Source organism: Tachyglossus aculeatus, chromosome 3 (assembly GCF_015852505.1).
Source record: "Tachyglossus aculeatus isolate mTacAcu1 chromosome 3, mTacAcu1.pri, whole genome shotgun sequence".
Classification (NCBI taxonomy): Eukaryota; Metazoa; Chordata; class Mammalia; order Monotremata; family Tachyglossidae; genus Tachyglossus; species Tachyglossus aculeatus.
The window spans coordinates 26,839,735-26,858,380 of record NC_052068.1 but is presented as its reverse complement, the minus strand read 5'-3'; the positions used below and the strand labels follow the sequence as shown (position 1 = coordinate 26,858,380).

Below are 18,646 nucleotides of genomic sequence, written 5' to 3'. Positions count from 1 at the left end.
ACTCACATAGCTGACAAGTGGCGGAGCCGGGATTTGAACCCATGACCTCTGACTCCAAAGCCCGGGCTCTTTTCCAGCAAGCCACGCTGGATTTGTCCACTGTCTCCCCCTTCTACACTGGAAGGCCGTTTTGAGCAGAGACCGTCTCTATATGTTGCCGACTTGTCCTTTCCAAGCACTTAGTACAGAGCTCCAGACACAGCGCTCAATAAATATGATTGAATCTAGCTTTAATTCTATTTGTTTTGACGATTTTGACCCGTCTCCATGTTTTGTTTCGTTGTCCGTCTCCGCCTTCTAGACTGGAGCCCGTTGTTGAGCAGGGACCGTCTCTATATGTTGCCCACTTGTCCTTTCCAAGCGCTTAGTACAGAGCTCCAGATACAGTGCTTAATAAATACGATTGAATCTAGCTTTTATTCTATTTGTTCTGACGATTTTGACTCCTGTCTCCATGTTTTGTTTCATTGTCTGTCTCCCCCTTCTAGACTGGAGCCCGTTGTTGAGCAGGGACCGTCTCTATATGTTGCCCACTTGTCCTTTCCAAGCACTTAGTACAGAGCACCAGACATAGTGCTCAATAAATACGATTGAATCTAGCTTTAATTCTATTCTGACGATTTTGACCTCTGTCTCCTTGTCTTGTTTTGTCGTCCATCTCTCGCTTCTACATTGGGAGCCCGTTGTTGAGCAGGGACCGTCTCCATATGTTGCTGACTTGTCCTTTCCAAGCGCTTAGTACAGAGCTCCAAACACAGCGCTCAATAAATACAATTGAATCTAGCTTTAATTCTGTTTGTTCTGACAATTTTGACCCCTGTCTCCATGTTTTGTTTTGTCGTCCGTCTCCCTCTTCTACACTGGGAGCCCATCGTTGAGCAGGGACTGTCGCTATATGTAGCTGACTTGTGCTTTCCAAGCGCTTAGTACAGAGCTCGGCACACAGCGCTCAATAAATACGATTGAATCTAGCTTTAATTCTGTTTGTTCTGACAATTTTGACCCCTGTCTCCATGTTTTGTTTTGTCGTCCGTCTCCCCCTTCTTGATTGGGAGCCTGTTGTTGGGTCGGGACAAGCCCTCGACGTTGCCGGCTTGTCCTTCCCAAGCACTTAGTCCAGTGCTCTGCACGCTGTAAGCGCTCAATAAATACGATTGATTGAATGAAGGAATGAATATTTACTGCTCTATTTTATTAATGATGTGCATATAACTATAGTTCTACTTATTCGGACAGTTTTGACTCCTATTACATGTTTTGTTTTGTCGTCTCTCTCCCCCTTCTAGACTGTGGGCCTGCTGTTGGGTCGGGACTGTCTCTATCTGTTGCCGACTTGTCCTTCCCAAGCGCTTAGTCCAGTGCTCTGCACACTGTCAGCGCTCAATAAATACGATTGAATGAATTAATGAATATTTACTACTCTATTTTATTAATGATGTGCATATACCTATAACTCCATTCGGACGGTTTTAACCCCTGTCTCCATGTTTTGTTTTGTTGTCTTGTCACCCCCTTCTACACTGTGAGCCCGGTGTTGGGTAAGGACCGGCTCTAGATGTTGCCGACTTGTACTTCCCGAGCGCTTTGCCCAGTGCTCTGCGCACTGTAAGCGCTCAATAAACACGATTGAACGAATGAATGAATGAATGAATGAATGAATGGGGGTGGGATAGGTGGGAGCTGTACTTCTGGCCTTGGCTCCAACGGATCAGCGAAGCAGCGTGGCTCAGTGGAAAGAGCCCGGGCTTTGGAGTCCGAGGTCATGGGTTCAAATCCCGGCTCTGCCAATTGTCCGCTGTGTGACTTTGGGCAAGTCACTTAACTTCTCTGTGCCTCAGTTCCCTTATCTGTAAAATGGGGATTAAGACTGCGAGCCCCCTGTGGGACAACCTGATCACCTTGTAACCTCCCCAGCGCTTAGAACAGTGCTTTGCACATAGTAAGCGCTTAATAAATGCCATTATTATTATCAGGGGCCCCTTGGACCCCGTTGGCCCCTTCCCCAGCCCACGGGGCCGGACGTAGCCGGCAGGCCCCACAGCCCCTCCTGGACATTCATTCTTTCAATCGCAGTATTGAGCATTCACTGTGTGCAGAGCACTGTTCTAAGGCAACAACGAAGGCACCAGGAAATAGTATCCTCGCCCCCTGCCCAGGAAACGTGGGCCAGGAAACTGGCCCCGGGCCCCCCGGCCAGCCAGAGGCCCCTCTTCCCCCGTCCCCCCCCGCCGTGGGGTGACATGACCTTCCTCAGCAACTTCCTCCTGCCTCACTTCTCTCCTACGACAACCCAGCCCAAGTACTTCGCTCCTCTAACGCCAACAAGCTCTGTGGAAAGAGCAAGGGCTTTGGAGTCAGAGGTCATGGGTTCAAATCCCGGCCCTGCCGATTAGCTGTGTGACTTTGGGAAAGTCATTTCACTTCTCTGGGCCTCAGTGACCTCATCTGTAAAATGGGGATTAAGACTGTGAGCCCCCTTTGGGACAGCCTCATCTCCTTGTTACCTCCCCAGAACTTAGAACAGTGCTTTGCACATAGTAAATGCCATCATTATTATTATTATTCTCACTGTACCTCCATCTCATCTAGCTCGCCGCCGGCCTCTCGCCCACCTCCTGCCTCTGGCCTGGAACGCCCTCCCTCCTCATATCAGACAGAGAATAATAATAATGATGGTGTTTATTAAGTGCTTACTATGTGCCAAGCACTGTTCTAAGCGCTGGGATAGATAAAAGGTAATCAGGTTGTCTCTTGTGGGGCTCACAGACTTAATCCCCATTTTACAGATGAGGTCACTGAGGCCCAGAGAAGTGAAGTGACTTGCCCAAAGTCACACAGGTGATAAGTGGAGGAGCAGGGCTGAGAACCCACAACCTCAGACTCCCAAACCCGTGCTCTTGCTACTAGGCTACGCTGCTTCTCTAATCGCTCTCCCCCACTTCAAAACCTTATTCATTCATTCAGTCGTATTTATTAAGTGCTCACTATGTGCAGAGCACTGTACTAAGCACTTGGGAAAGTGCAAGACAACAATAAACAACAACGAGCTCACAGTTGAGACCGGGGGAGACAGACATCATTCATTCATTCAATCATATTTATTGAGCGTTTACTGTGTGCAGAGCACTGTACTAAGCGCTTGGGAAGTACAGGTTGGCAACATATAGAGACGGTTCCTACCCAACAGCGGGCTCACAGTCTAGAAGGGGGAGACAGACAACAAAACAAAACATATTAACAAAATAAAATAAATAGAATAAATATGTACAAATAAATACAAATTACAAAGTACAAATAAATGTACAAATAAACAAATGTACAAATAAATATGAACAAACATGTACAAATAAAATAGAGGAATAAATCCGTCCAAACATATATACATATGTAGAGGGGCTGTGGGGAGGGGAAGGAGGTAAGGGGGGGATGGGGAGGAGGGGGAGAGGAAGGAGGGGGCTGAGTGTGGGAAGGCCTCCTGGAGGAGGTGAGCTCTCAATAGGGAAAATATGGGAGGATCCCCCAAGGCCTGAGGCCCACTCTGCCCACATCAATATAAATAAGTAAAATTACAGATAAGTATATAAGTGCTGTGAGTCTGGGGCTGTGGGAGGAAGAGCAAAGGGAGCAAGTCAGGACGATGCAGAACAGAGGGGAAGATGTGGAAAAGTGGGACTTAGGGAAGACCGCTTGGAGGAGATGGAGGGGGAGATGAGGAAAAGTGGGACTTAGGGAAGACCGCTTGGAGGAGATGGGCCTTCAATAAGGCTTTGCAGTGGGGGAGAGTAATTGGCGGATTTGAGGAGGGAGGGCATTCCAGGCCAGAGGTAGGACGTGGGCCAGGGCAAGACAGGCGGGAATGAAGCACAGTAAGAAGGTTAACACCGGAGGAGCGAAGTGTGCGACCTGGGTTGTAGAAGGAGAGAAGCGAGGTGAGGTAGTAGGAGGGGGCAAGGTGATGGAGTGCATTAAAGCCAGTGGTGATGAGTTTTTGTTTGATATTGAGGTGGATAGGCAACCACTGGTGATCTTTTTTTGGCGGGGGTGGGGGGTGACACGTCCTGAACGTTTCTGTGGAAAGATGATCCGGGCAGCAGAGGGAAGTATGGACTGGAATAGGGAGAGGCAGGAGGTTGGGAGGTCAGAAAGGAGGCTGATGCTGTGATCTAGGCAGGATAGGATGAGTGATTGTACTAACGTGGTAGCAGTTTGGATGGAGAGGAAAGGGCATATTTTAGCAATGTTGTGAAGATGGGACCGACAGGATTTGGTGACGGATTGAATGTGTGGGTTCAGTGAGAGAGTGGAGTCGAGGATAACACCAACACCAAGGTTGTGGGCTTGTGAGACAGGAAGGATGGTAGTGCCATCTACAGTGATGGGAAAGTCGGGGAGAGGACGGTGTTTGGGTGGGAAAATAAGGAGCTCCGTCTTGGACATGTTGAGTTTGAGATGACGGGAGGACATCCCCATAGAGATGTCTCGAAGGCAGGAGGAGGTGCGAGCCTGGAGAGAGGGAGAGAGATCAGGGGAGGAGATGTAGATTTGGGAATCATGTGCCTAGAGATGGTAGTTGAAGCCATGGGCGTGAATGAGCTCTCCAAAGAAGTGAGTGTAGATGGAGACTAGAAGGGGATCCAGAACTGAGCCTTGAGGGACCCCCACAGTTAGGGGGTTGAAGGCAGAGGAGGAGCCCGCGAAGGAGACTGAGAATGAATGGCCAGAGAGATATGTGGAGAACCAGGAGAGGACAGAGTCAGTGAAAACAGGGTTGGATAATGTTTCCAGAAGGGGGTGGTCCACAGTGTCGAAGGCAGCTGAGAGGTCAAGGATGATTAGGATGGAGTAGAGGATGTGCCTTATTGAAGGCACATCTCCTCCAAGAAGCCTTCCCTGACTAAGCCCTCTTCTTTCACTCCCTTCTGCACCACTCTTATATTTGCTGCTTCATTCATCCTCCCTCTCATCCCCATAACACGTATGTTTGTATCTGTAATTCATTTATTTATCTATATATATTAATGTCTATCTCCCCCTCTAAACTGTGAGCTTGTTGAGGGCAGGAGTGTGTCTCCTGTCTCTAACTACAACCTGTGATAGAACCTACGGTTCTGGTGGAAGGCGAAGAAGACTGCTGAAAGCCTTTGCCTTAGATTTCAGAGATGGAATTAGTAATATAAGAATAGCAGTAAAAGAGTTTAATCTTATTGTTTGGAAAGGGAACAATTCTGCCAGATTTAGAGTCCAGGCATTTACTGCGCTCCATCCCCAAAGCTGAGAGTTTAGTGATAAGTGTTCAGGGCAGTAGTGTATAGAAGGTGAAACCTACAAATTTATACTCTGTCCTAGCCAACTGGCAGGTATCCCTAACCTTCCCTGACCAAGCCCTCCCTTCCTCTTCTCCCCCTCCTTTACGTGTTGCCCTGACTTGCTCCCTTCATTCAGCCCGGGCTTGGGAGTCAGAGGTCGTGGGTTCTAATCCTGGCTCCGCCATTTGTCTGCTGTGTGACCTTGAACAAGTCACTTAACTTCTCTGAGCCTCAGTTACCTCATCTGGGAAATGGGGATAAAGACCGTGAGCCCCACGTGGGACAACCTGATCACTGTAGCCCCCCAGCACTTAGAACGGTGCTTTGCACATAGTAAGCACTTAACAAATGCCATCATTATTATTATTATTCTCCATCCCAACCTCACTGCACTTATATACATATCTGTAATTTATTTATTTATATTCATGCCTGTGTCCCCCTCTAGATTGTAAGCTCCTTGTAGGCAGGGAATGTGTTTGTTATATTGTACTCTCCCAAGCGCTCAGTACAATGCTCTGCACACAGTAATCCTCGATGAGAAACAGCATGGCTCAGTGGAAATAGCACAGGCTTTGGAGTCAGAGGTCATGGGTTCAAATCCCAGCTCCACCACTTGTCAGCTGTGTGACTTTGGGCAAGTCACTTAACTTTTCTGTGCCTCAGTTACCTCATCTGTAAAATGGGGATTAAGACTGTGAGCCCCCTGTGGGACAACCTGATCACCTTGTAACCTCCCCCGCGTTTAGAACAATGCTTTGCACAAAGCCCACTGTTGGGTAGGGACTGTCTCTATATGTTGCCAGCTTGTACTTCCCAAGCGCTTAGTACAGTGCTCTGCACCCAGTAAGCGCTCAATAAATACGATTGATTGATTGATTAAGCGCTTAATAAATGTCATTATTATTATTAAATGTGATTGAATGAATGAATAGCTAGCAAAATGTCAGATAAAGTCAGCTGCATTTAATGAATGAATGAATTCATGCATGCATACATGCATATATATATATATATATATATATATATGCATTAATGATTGGGAGAGTAACTGTCACTGCCAGGATACCTCTAGTAAACCATAGCTGTCCCACATCCATCTCCCATTTTTCAATCTCTCTTCCCACTCATGTCCCCACTCACTCATTTCCCACTACTTTGTACTTAGATGAGGACACGAGGGCAGCAGCTTTTACACCAACCTACGGAATGGTTGTGAGGTCTGTAGGCCACCATTGTGCCTGCTCTCCCGAATAAGACCCACAGTTTACCCTTCCAGCCCACAGGTACCCGCACCAAAGTTGCAGGTTGGAGTGGGGAGACTGAGGGGCCTAAATATTCCAGCAGTAATCCTAAATGCCTATATTTAGTAGCGTGTGCAGTAAAGTTCCTAATATAAAACAAACTATTTTATAGACAGTTTCTGTATCCTTACTTAGCTGATCTTTCTCTTGAATGAGGTTTTAAAAAGATGGATGGATGGATTGTCCTTATAATAATAATAATAATAATAATAATAATAATAATAATGATGGTATTTGTTAAGCGCTTATTATGTGCAAAGCAGGCTGGCGTAACAGAGAGAGGGCTCATAGTGCTGTCCCATTACCACTGAGTTTATTGCAGCTTTGGTGTCGGGGCCACCAAAATTGTGCAGGGCCCCAGATACCGGAGGCAACCTCAGGGTTCCCAAGGACCACCCTAGAGAGCTTGGTTCTAGGCCAATGGAAGCAAATTCAAGTTTAGGGATTTCACAGGCCGAAATGGTGATCTTTGGATGCTCCCTTGCGTTTGGTCTGCTTCTGGAGAGCATCTAGCTTTCAGACCCTCCTATTAACTGATCAGGAGCCCTGGTACCCCCTTTGAGGTACCCTTGGGCCAAGAGGATAAAATATATTAAAAGTTTTGTGTGGGACAAGGAGAGGACCGTGTCAGTTCTGATTATCTTGTATCTACTAAACACTTAGCACGCACTTAATAAATATTATCGTCATGATCAGAACCCAGAAATAAAATAATAGTGGCATTTGTTTAGCACTTACTATATGCCAACCCCCAAGGTAGATATAAGGTAATTAGATCAGGCCCAGTTCCTGTCCCACATGGGGCTCACAGTCTGAGAGAAGGAGAAAGTATCTTATCCCCGTTTTAACTGTTGAGGAAAAATGAGGCACAGAGAACTTAAGTGGCCTTCCCAAGGTGTCACAGCAGGTACAGGGAGAAGCTGGGATTAGAATTTAGATCTCCTGACTCCTCGGCCACATTGCTTCTCTCTGAATACTTTGAGTGTTTTTCTTAATCAGTCAATCAGTCGTAGTTATTGAGTGCAGAGCTCTATACTAAGCACTTTAGAGAGTATAATATAACAGACTTAGTAGACATGTACCCTGCCCGCAACAAGCTGACAGTCTGGAGGGGAAGACAGACATTAATATAAATAAATTACGGATATGTACATAGTGCTGTGGGGCTGAGGGAAGGGTGAATAAATGGTGTAAATCCAAGTACTAGAGTGACGCCTGGGGGAGTAGAAAAAGAGGAAATGAGGGCCTACTTGGGGAAAGGCTTCTTGGAAGAGATGTCCCTTCATTAAGGCTTTGAAGGTGGGGAGAGTGATCAGCCGTCAGCTATGAAAAAAGGAAGGCGTTCTGGACCAGAGGCAGGACGTGGGCACGAGTTCGGTGGGGAAATAGATAAGATTGAGGTACAGCGTATAGGTCAGCGTTAGAGGAGCAAAATGTGCGGGCTGGGTTGTAGTAGGAAAGCAACAAAGTAAGATAGGAGGGGGCAAGGGGATTGAGTGCCCTAAAGAGAATGGTGAGACAGTGCTCTTTGATGTGGAGGTGGATGGGCAGTCAGTGGAGGTTCTTCAGGAGTGGGGAAACATGGCCTGAACATTTTTGAAGAAAACTGATTCAGACTGTCAAGCGTATTTATTATTTACTGTGTGCAGAACACTTTACTAAGTGCTTGGGATAGTACAGTATAACAGGCACATTCCCTGCCCGCAACGAGCTTACAGTCTAGAGGGGGAGCCAGACATTAGTATAAATAAATAAGTTACAGATAGGTACAGAAGTGCTGTGAGGCTGGAAGCAGGGGTGAATAAAGGGAGCAAGTCAGGGTGATGCAGAAAGGAACTAGAGAAGAGGAAAGGAGGGCTTAGGGAAGGCCTGTTGGAGGAACTGCGTCTTCACTGAGGCTTCAGAGCGGGGCAGGATCCAGGCAGTAGAGTGAAGTGTTGACTGGACTGGGGAGAGATAGGAGGCAGGGAGGTCAGCCTTTTATAGGAGAGAATCACTTGCAGAACAAGGCTAGTTTTCCCACTGTCATGCAAGTTCTTAAAATGAAGGGTGCAATGGAGTTTGCTTTACTAAAGTAAAATTACAGCACTTAAAGTGGCCAAATCACTCTCATGAGTAAGGAAATATTCCAGGAGGACTCTTGACTTTGTATACAGAGTTTTTTGGCAGGGACCTGTGAGGATGTTTCCTATCCTGGTTACCATTCACCTCAGAAAAATTACCTCTGATTTCAGTTTCCTCATCCGAACAATGAGGAAAGTTTCCTCTTTCCTCATTTTCCCCCCCCTTATTTAACAAGGTTAGTTTTGAGTTTTTTTAAAAAACTTTGGTAAAGCATTTTGAACTCTTTGGGTGATCAAGTATATGAAATAATACTTCCTGAGCAAATAATAATAATGAAAATGGTATTTGTTAAGCACTTACTATGTGTCAAGTACTGTTCTGAGTGCTGGGGTAGATACACGCTAATCAATGTGGACACAGTCCCTGTCCCACATGGGACTCATGGTCTCAATCCCCATTTTACAAGTGAGGTAGCTGAGGCACAGAGAAATTAAGTGACTTGCCCAAGGTCACACAACAGACAAGTGGCGGAGCTGGGATTAGAATCCAGGTCCTTCTGATTCCCAGGCCCGTGCCCTAGCCACATGTTGCTTCTGTTCCTTACCATACTGGACATTTCACTTGTCAAAGAAGACTTGTCAAAGAAGACTTTGTTCTGATGACTTGACACCTGCCCACATGTTTTGCTTTGTCGTCTGTCTCCCCCTTCTAGACTGTGAGCCCGTTGTTGGTTGGGGACCGTCTCTATATGTTCCCAAGCTCTTAGTACAATACTCTGCACACAGTAAGTGCTCAATAAATACGATTGAATGAATGAATGAATGAACAGGAAAGAAACAGAGCTGAAAGGACCCAATTTCAAGAAATCCACTGAACTTCTCAAAATTTAATATTTAAAAATTTGCTGAAGTCAACTATTTCCAATTTGCAGGTAGAAGGCATGTGCTTTATCTATTGAAAAAGGTCGTTCCATTTGTAGAAAGAGGATTACAATTGCAGAACATAGTATAGAATAGTATATAGAGAGAAGCAGTGGGGTTTAGTGGAAGGAGCCCGGGCTTGGGAGTCAGAAGTTGTGGGTTCTCATCCCCAAACGCTTAGTACAGTGCTCTGCACATAGTAAGCGCTCAATAAATACGATTGATGATGATCCTGGCTCCAGCACTTATTCATTCATTCATTCATTCATTCATATTTATTGAATGCTTACTGTGTTCATAGCACTGTACTAAGCGCTTGGGAAGTGCAAGTCGGCAACATATAGAGACGGTCCCTACCCAACAACAGGCTCATGTATCAGCTGTGTGACTGGGCAAGTCAGTTAACCTCTCTGTCCCTCAGTTACCTCATCTGTAAAATGGGGATTAAGACTGTGAGCCCTGTGTGGGACAACCTGATAACCTCATATCCACCCCAGCGCTTAGAACAGTGCTTGGCACATAGTAAGTGCTTAACAAATGCTATTATTATTATTATACTTAACACATTGATCCTCGATCAATTCAGTGGCTTTCAGACAGTTGTTTCCCCTGGTTGTCTTGATGCTTAGTTTTGGAAAAGTGATGTCTTGCCCCAGAAGAGGACTCTTCAATCTTGTTTTTAGACTAGACCACTATTCTTTCTTTCTCAGTTTAGTCCCTCTGGGGAAAGAACGGCTTCTAAGATCAAAGCTGTTTGAACCTGCTTATATGGGTGGCTCTCCAGGTCCCTGGGGGAGCACAGTAAGGTAGATAGACCAACAATCTGGATTTACTGAAGTTAACTTTTATGCTGAGATGAAAACATCGCACTTGTGATTCTCAATGGTATCTAACTAAAGTTTCAACTGGAATTTCTGCAGCAGGATTGGTGGATTTAATCCATCTGTCCACATCAAAACTAGGACACCTAATCCATAGTACCACTAAATGCCGTCTACTGCTACCACTGCAGTTTCTGTTATATCAAAGTCCAAACATCATAACATTTCATGAGCCACTCCTCCACAGCCCTTTCTGTTGACGCCGCTTCATTTATGCGCTTGATAACCCCCGATAAACAATTATTATAATTATGGTACTTGTTAAGCACTTATTTGCTAGGTGCTGTTCTAAGCGCTGGCGTAGATACAAGTTAATCAGGTTGAACACAGTCCCTGTCCCTCAGGGGGCTCACACTCTAAAATCCTTCTCCAGCCCAGCCCGCTCCCTCCGCTCCTCCGCCACTGATCTCCTCACCGTACCTCATTCTCGCCTGTCCTGCCATCGACCTGCGGCCCACGTCATCCCCCGGGCCTGGAATGCCCTCCCTCTGCCCATCCGCCAAGCTAGCTCTCTTCCTCCCTTCAAGGCCCTGCTGAGAGCTCACCTCCTCCAGGAGGCCTTCCCAGACTGAGCCCCTTCCTTCCTCTCCCCCTCGTCCCCCTCTCCATCCCCACCATCTTACCTCCTTCCCTTCCCCACAGCACCTGTATATATGTATATATGTTTGTACATATTTTTTACTCTATTTATTTATTTTACTTGTACATATCTATTCTATTTATTTTATTTTGTTAGTATGTTTGGTTTTGTCCTCTGTCTCCCCCTTTTAGACTGTGAGCCCACTGTTGGGTAGGGACTGTCTCTGTATGTTGCCAATTTGTACTTCCCAAGCGCTTAGTACAGTGCTCTGCACATAGTAAGCGCTCAATAAATACGATTGATTGATTGATTGATTAAAATCATGGGTTCTAGGTTCCTCATCTGTAAAATGGGGATCAAGACTGCGAGCCCCCTGTGCGACAGGGACTGTGTCCACCCTGATAAACTTGTACCTACCCCCAGGGCTTAATGCAGTGCCTGGCACATAGTGCTTAACAAATGAACCACAGTTACTCCCTAGGTTACAAATGAGGTAACTGAGGCCAAGAGAAGTTAAGTGGCTTGCCCAAGGTCACACAGCAGACACGCGGCAGAGCCAGTTAGAACACAGGTCCTTCCGATTGGGGGTCCTTCTTACTCCTAGGCCCATTCCCTGTCCACTAAGCCACGCTGCTTTCCTCAAGCTCTTGGGTGAAAGACAGGCTTACAAGTGCAGTACCCTGAACTGTGTAAGTCCTAATGCACCTTTCAAAAAGACCTTGAATATAATCGGTTTGTCACATGACACCCAGCGCCCTCAGAAGAGAACAAGATTCCTCAAGTTGACCTTTCTGAATGTCCTGCTCTCTGCCGAAGTCAGACGTTGCAAGTTTTCCAGGTGCTGATTATGATTCAAGGGAAAATCGAAAAAGAAAGATTACAGTGTATTGGCAGAGAAGCAGCGAGGTCTAGTGGGTAGCGTACAGGCCTGGGTGTCAGAAGGACCTGTGTTCTCATTTCCGGCTTATATAATTGCCAGTTTACAGCGCTTTGTCTGCTGTTCGACCGGGGGCAAATCACTTAACATCTCTGCGCCTCATTAATAATAATAATAATAATAATGGCATTTATTAAGAGCTTACTGTGTGCAAAGCACTGTTCTAAGCACTGGAGAGGTTACAGGGTGATCAAGTTGTCCCATGTGGGGCTCACAGTCTTAATCCCCACTTTACAGATGAGGGAACTGTGGCCCAGAGAAGTGAAGTGACCTGCCCAAAGTCCCACAGCTGACAGTTGGCGGAGTCGGGATTTGAACCCACGACCTCTGACTCCAAAGCCCGTGCTCTTTCCACTGAGCCACGCTGCTTCTCATTACCTCCTCTGCAAGACTAGACTGTAAGCTCGTTGTGGGCAGGAAACGTGTCTGCTTATTGTTGTACTGTACTCTCCCAAGTGCTTAGTTCGGTGCTCTGCTCACAGTAAGTGCTCAATAAATACGATTGAATGAATGAATCTGTAAAATGGGGATTAAGACTGGGAGCTCCAAATGGATCATGGATTGTGCCTAACCTGATTACCTTGTTCTACCCCACCGCTTAGTACAGTGCCTGGCACATAATACCTTGTAAAGTTGTAGCCATTTGCCTACAGCCAATCTCTGCCATAGACCTGGGCATCTTAGTACAGTGCTGTGCACACAGTAAGCGCTCAATAAATACGATTGATTGATTGATTGATCTTGGGGTTACTGTGGTATTTGGACCCGCAGATAAAAATGACTCTGCCCCGAAATAATCCTACTCTAAAAGCCCCTGTGTGGGCCAAGACTGTGAGATCCATGTGGGGTGGGGAAGTGTGTCCAATCTGCTTATAGTGTATCAACCCCTGTGCTTAGTACAGTGCTTGGCACATTGTAAGTGCTTAAGAAATGCCATAATTGTTAGTATCATTGTTATTTTTAAGACTAAAAACATAGGCAGTGCCTGTTATAATCGGTCCCACACTTCTTTTATTGAAGTTAGCTTCATATGTAGTTAATTGCTTGTAAATAAGGGGGAAATACACTTATTTACTAACACTCCAGTGGCCGTACTGAAAATATGTTAATACCAGGAAAACACTATTGAAAAACTTCTTAAACTACTCGCTTGTCAATTTGGGAAACATTTTCAGCAGCTTTTAGGTAACAGGTATGGCTTCAGCCCAGTTTCAAAAGGACAGATCTCCTACAACTACTGACAGTTGGATTGCCTGCTTCGGTAGAAATGCCTGTGTCTGAATGATGCATGAAAGTTGAACTACTCATTCAATCTTAGTAGATCTTCCCTTTCACAAAAAGCAGATGGTTCAGGGACTTGATTAGCTTTAAAGTACTTTTACGAACTAAAATACTTTTGCGTTTGTGTTGCCTTTAACATTCAAGGATGACAAGCAGCGATTAGAGAAGCAGCGTGGCTCAATGGATAGAGCACGGGCTTTGGAGTCAGAGGTCATAGGTTCAAATCTCCGCTCCACCTCCTCCAGGAGGCCTTCCCAGGCTCCTCTCCCCCTCCTCCCCCTCTCCATCCCCTCCGCCATACCTCCTTCCCCTCCCCACAGCACCTGTATAATAATAATGGCGTTTGTTAAGCGCTTACTATGTGCCAAGCACTGTTCTAAGCACTGGGGGGGCGGATACAAGGTGATCGGGTTGTCCCACGTGGGGCTCACAGTTTTAATCCCCATTTTACAGATGAGGGAACTGAGGCTCAGAGAAGTGAAGTGACTTGCCCAAGGTCACACAGCAGACATGTGGTGGAGCCGGGATTCGAACCTATGACCTCTGACTCCAAAGCCCGTGCTCTTTCCACTACCTGTATATCTGTATATATGTTTGTACGTATTTATTACTCTATTTTATTTGTACATATTTATTCTATTTTATTTTGTTAATATGTTTTGTTTTGTTCTCTGTCTCCCCCTTCTAGACTGTGAGCCCACTGTTGGGTAGGGACCGTCTCTATATGTTGCCAACTTGTACTTCCCAAGCGCTTAGTACAGTGCTCTGCACACAGCACGCGCTCAATAAATACGATTGAATGAATGAATGGTCAGCTGTGTGACTTTGGGCAAGTCACTTAACTTCTCTGTGCCTCAGTTACCTCATCTGAAGAATGGAGATTAAGACTGTGAGCCCCCCGTGGGACACCCTGATCACCTTGTAGCCACCACAGTGCCTAGAACAGTGCTGGCACATAGTAAGCGCTTAATAAATGCCATCATTATTATGACATATTAACCAGCAGAATGGGCCTCTAGGGTGGTTATCTTTGTTCCAGATGTGTTATTTGGAGAATCATTTTGACGTCATTTTGAGAAGCAGCCTGGCTTAGTGGATAGAACACAGGCCTGGAAGCCAGAAGGATCTGGGCCATAGTCCCGGTTCCACCGCATGTCCGCTTTGTAACCTTGGGCAAGTCACTTAACTTCTCTGCACCTCAGTTATGTCATCTTTAAAATGAGGACGCAGAAAGCTCCTTGTGAGAGAGGGACTGTGTCCAATCTGATTAACTTGCATCTCCCCCAGTACTTAGAACAGTGCTTGGCACCTAGTAAGTGCTTAACAAGTACCATAATTATTGTTATTCTAGAGTAATTGGACAAGTTAAAAGGTTTGGTTATATGTGGACTGTGCTTTTGATAAAGAAGAAACTAATATGATTAATATGTACTTTTTTTGACGGTGACTTTTTAAAACTCAAGCCTACCCTTCTGTCTCCTCCCACAGAAAATGATCCACAGTTTGTTTCTCATCAACTGCTCGGGAGACATATTCCTGGAGAAGCACTGGAAAAGCGTTGTGAGCCAATCAGTCTGTGACTATTTCTTTGAAGCTCAGGAGAAAGCTGCTGATGTTGAGAATGTGCCACCTGTAATCTCAACACCTCACCACTACCTCATCAGTATCTACAGGGATAAGCTTTTTTTTGTGTCCGTCATTCAGAGTGAAGTGCCACCTCTTTTTGTAATTGAGTTCCTTCACCGGGTTGCTGACACTTTCCAGGTTTGTTACTAGTAAATTCTTCGGGTTTTTCCATTTTATTTCTAGGCAAATTGACTGTTAATTGGGCGTGTAAGGATTAACGATTACCAAATGAGTGTTGTTCTTTTTCCGGTTTCTGTTTGTACTTTCTGTGAAATTTACATTTTGGTTTTTCTGATATATTCTTAGACAATACTTTAGGTGTTCATTTTTGCATAATTAGTTGAGGTGTGAATATTGTGGCAGCTACGGAAATAAGAATGTATCAAGATCATAAGACTCCTATATGATGATAGATCCAATCTCATCTGAATTGAGCTTGTAAATTCTTTATGGGCAGAGAACCTGTCTACCAACTGTGATGCTGTACCCTCCCAAGCCCTTAGTACAGTGCTGTGCACACAAGCACTCAATAAGCACGATTGATTGATTGATTGTGTTGAAGGTGACTTGTCTGACCCATTTCGCATCACTAATAGAGTAAAGCAGAGTGGGATGATAGTTCCTTTCTTGTTCAACCTGTTCTCTTCAGTTGTGCTTCAGGGTGCAACAAGAAACCTGGAAGTTGGTGTTAGAATGTGCTTCTGCTCCTCTGAGAAATTTTCCGGCTCATCAGGTTAAACACATCTTAAAGGAGCTGCAATACGTGGATGAACGTGTTCTGTAAATATGTTGTTTACACGGAAATTGTTTTGTGTAGTCAGCAAGAGCTACGGTTCAACTGTTCACATTCAACTGAAGAATGTGTTCCAGCCAGAACCCGTCAAGCCCGGGACAAAATCCAAAATTTCTGCTGAGGGGCTAGCAGAATTCAGTGACAGCATTACTTCTACCTAACCCTCTCTTTGCTCAAGAGTCATGGATAGACAAATCTGAAAACATTAAGCAGGGTCAGCATGTTCATTTTGGGAGGTTGGCCTCCCACTCTAGCAATGTGACATCAAGCTGCCTGCCAAGCCTAAGGTCTACAAAACAGTTGTAGTGTGTCCAATTGCAAGATCTGGACCTACTACAGACGTCACATCTAGCTTCTTGAGCAGTTCAGTCAGCATTTTATACTATGTGCTGTATTCAAAAACAAACAAGGAAGGGTCACCGATAAAGAAGTCTTGCAATTCTTGTCATTACCCAGTAAATTTGAAGAGGTTGGCTAATGGCCACTTATCCAGATACCTGCCAAATGGTGAATAGATGGAGGGGGACCCTAAGCAAGGAAGGAAGAACACATATTTTAGTAGTGTGATGAAGCCCTGCCTGAATCAAGGAATCAGTCGATCATGTTTATTGAGTGCTTACTTCATGCAGAGCACTTGGAAGAGTACAATATAATAGAGTTGGTAGACACATTCCCTGCCTACAAGGAGTTTACAGTCTAGAGGGGGAGACAAACATTGAAATAACTTACAGATATGTACAAGAGTGCGATGGGGCTGAGAGTGGGGAGAATATCAAGTGTTTAAAGGGTACAGATCAGATCCAAGGGCATAGAGGAAATAAATGAAATGAGGGCTTAGGGGAGGCCTCTTGAAGGAGATGTGATTTTAATAAGGCTTTAATGGGGCAGAGCTGTGCCCTCCTGGAAAACAACAGCAATGGACAGTCCGGCCTGGTTTTCAGCAATTAGAAAAGGAGTGACTATCCTGGAGCCCAAATTTTGGAAATGTTGGGATACCAAAAGGCAGAAAAGAAAGCAAATCAGGCACAGTAGGTTGAAAACACAAGGGGCTGGTGCAATTGTGAAAGGCAGTAGTGGATATACGTGGGTCTTTTCAGTTCCATCTGCACTCAGAGTTAAAATCTCGCCATCAGTAATATCAACTCTGTATCTAAAATACTGATTGGTATGCTTTACAAACAGTTATTTCTCTATGCGTAGATCAATTAATGGTATTCATTACAGTATTAAAGAGAAACCAGAGTTCATTTTTAAGTTGCTCGTAAAATGTCATTTTATAATATAGTAGGCCTTGTAAGCATATGGTAATCAAAATTGTTGAAGAGCATAATGAATCAGGAATATTTTTTTTTTCGTTTACTTTGCCCACACATTTATTGCAATCCTCAATATTAATAAAAACTCATGAAATTTTATGTACATTTTGTTAGGATTACTTTGGTGAATGTTCAGAGACTGCAATTAAGGACAATGTGGTCATAGTTTATGAGCTCTTGGAGGAAATGTTAGATAATGGATTTCCACTCGCAACTGAGTCCAACATCCTGAAAGAACTTATTAAACCCCCAACAATTCTACGCTCTGTCGTCAATTCTATCACAGGTATGGTTAAGTTCATAACTTTAAATAAAGATGGTCAGGGTAATGTTTGGATAGCAGAAAATAACTGTACAATTTTATTTTAAGTGGTATTAAGTTCATACTAGGTGCCAGACCCTGTACTAAGCTCTGGGTTAGATACAGAGTAATCAAGGAGGACTCAGTCTTTGTCCCACATTGGGGTCGCAGTCTTAATCTTCATTTTGCAGATGAGGTAACTGAGGCACAAAGAAGTTTAGTAATTTTCCCAAGGTCACACAACAGACAAGTAGCCGAGCCAGGATTAGAACCCAGATGCTCGGACTCTTAGGCTCGTGCTCTTTCCATTAGGCTACACTGCTTCCCGTATTTTAAAACCACTCCCTTCATGGTGAGTTTTGTGGTCATAGCTCTTGCTATTTTTATGCTAACAGGCCCTCCTTCTCTAATGGTGACATGCCAGGGCTGTATGAATGCCAAACCTTCTCGGGGAAGTCACTGAGTTAAGTGACTGAAAGTCTGGGAAATGGTTAATTTGGAGGTTTAGACCAGGCATCGTTGATGCAACGGTTGCTGTATAACCATGTGCTGTGTACGTAGAGTTCCCACTTATCCAGAAGTGATAAAGAAAAATAAAAAGGAACAACCTCCTGTAATGTTAATCTTCATTTTACAGATGCGGTAACTGAGGCACAGATAAATTTAGTAATTTGCCCAAGGTCACACAACAGACAAGTAGCAGAGCCGGGATTAGAACCCAGATGCTCTGACTCTTAGGCCTGTGCTCTTTCCGTTAGGCCACACTGATTCCCGTGTTTTAAAACCACCCTCTGGATAGTGAAAAAGGTTTTATTCTTTAGCTAAAGCTAATCCTTCTCAGAAGCAGGGACTAATAATCAACTTGAAGTGTTATTTCTCTTTGAAATCTCAAAGTGCTTCAGTAGTGGCGATTTGGACTCTCCTTCAGGTGACAGCAGCACTTTTACTATTGTGTAAGAATCCAGAGCATGTGAAGCACTTAAGAAACACAATGTCCAAATATTATGTCCCTTCCTAATCTACAAGATCTGTACACTAGCCAGGGTTTAAAAAAACTTTAGAAAATATGAGCCGCTGTACTGCAAAGCACTTGCTACCACCTCAGAACTTGCAATATGTTCATATAGCTTTTACTGGAGCAATTTGGAGTCTGTGGTCATTTTAGAAACAGCATAATACATGTTCATAAATTGCTGCACTTAGTTACATTAATTAGTGAAAAAGGGCTGGAATTCTGTCTGAGGGTTGCAACCTGCGGAATGTTAGACAGCACTGTAGGCACACATTTCATATAGATGACTCATTAACTACATGGATATGTGTATGTGTATATGTCC

The 18,646-nt window shown here is 44.7% G+C and overlaps 1 protein-coding gene across 2 annotated transcripts in view; it reads left to right on the top strand.

The window, feature by feature from the left end:
• AP3M1 (adaptor related protein complex 3 subunit mu 1) overlaps positions 1–18,646 on the top strand; it is a 37,072-nt gene that overhangs the window by 7,396 nt on the left and 11,030 nt on the right. The window contains exons 1-3 of one of the 2 annotated variants that reach the window (XM_038743914.1): positions 6,533–6,613; positions 14,762–15,037; positions 17,123–17,294. In XM_038743914.1, the coding sequence (XP_038599842.1) occupies positions 14,765–15,037; positions 17,123–17,294 (445 nt within the window). In that variant the 5' untranslated portion in view covers positions 6,533–6,613; positions 14,762–14,764. Of the gene's footprint in view, positions 1–6,532; positions 6,614–14,761; positions 15,038–17,122; positions 17,295–18,646 lie in introns of those variants that run through there. The other variant, XM_038743915.1, reaches the window with a different exon arrangement.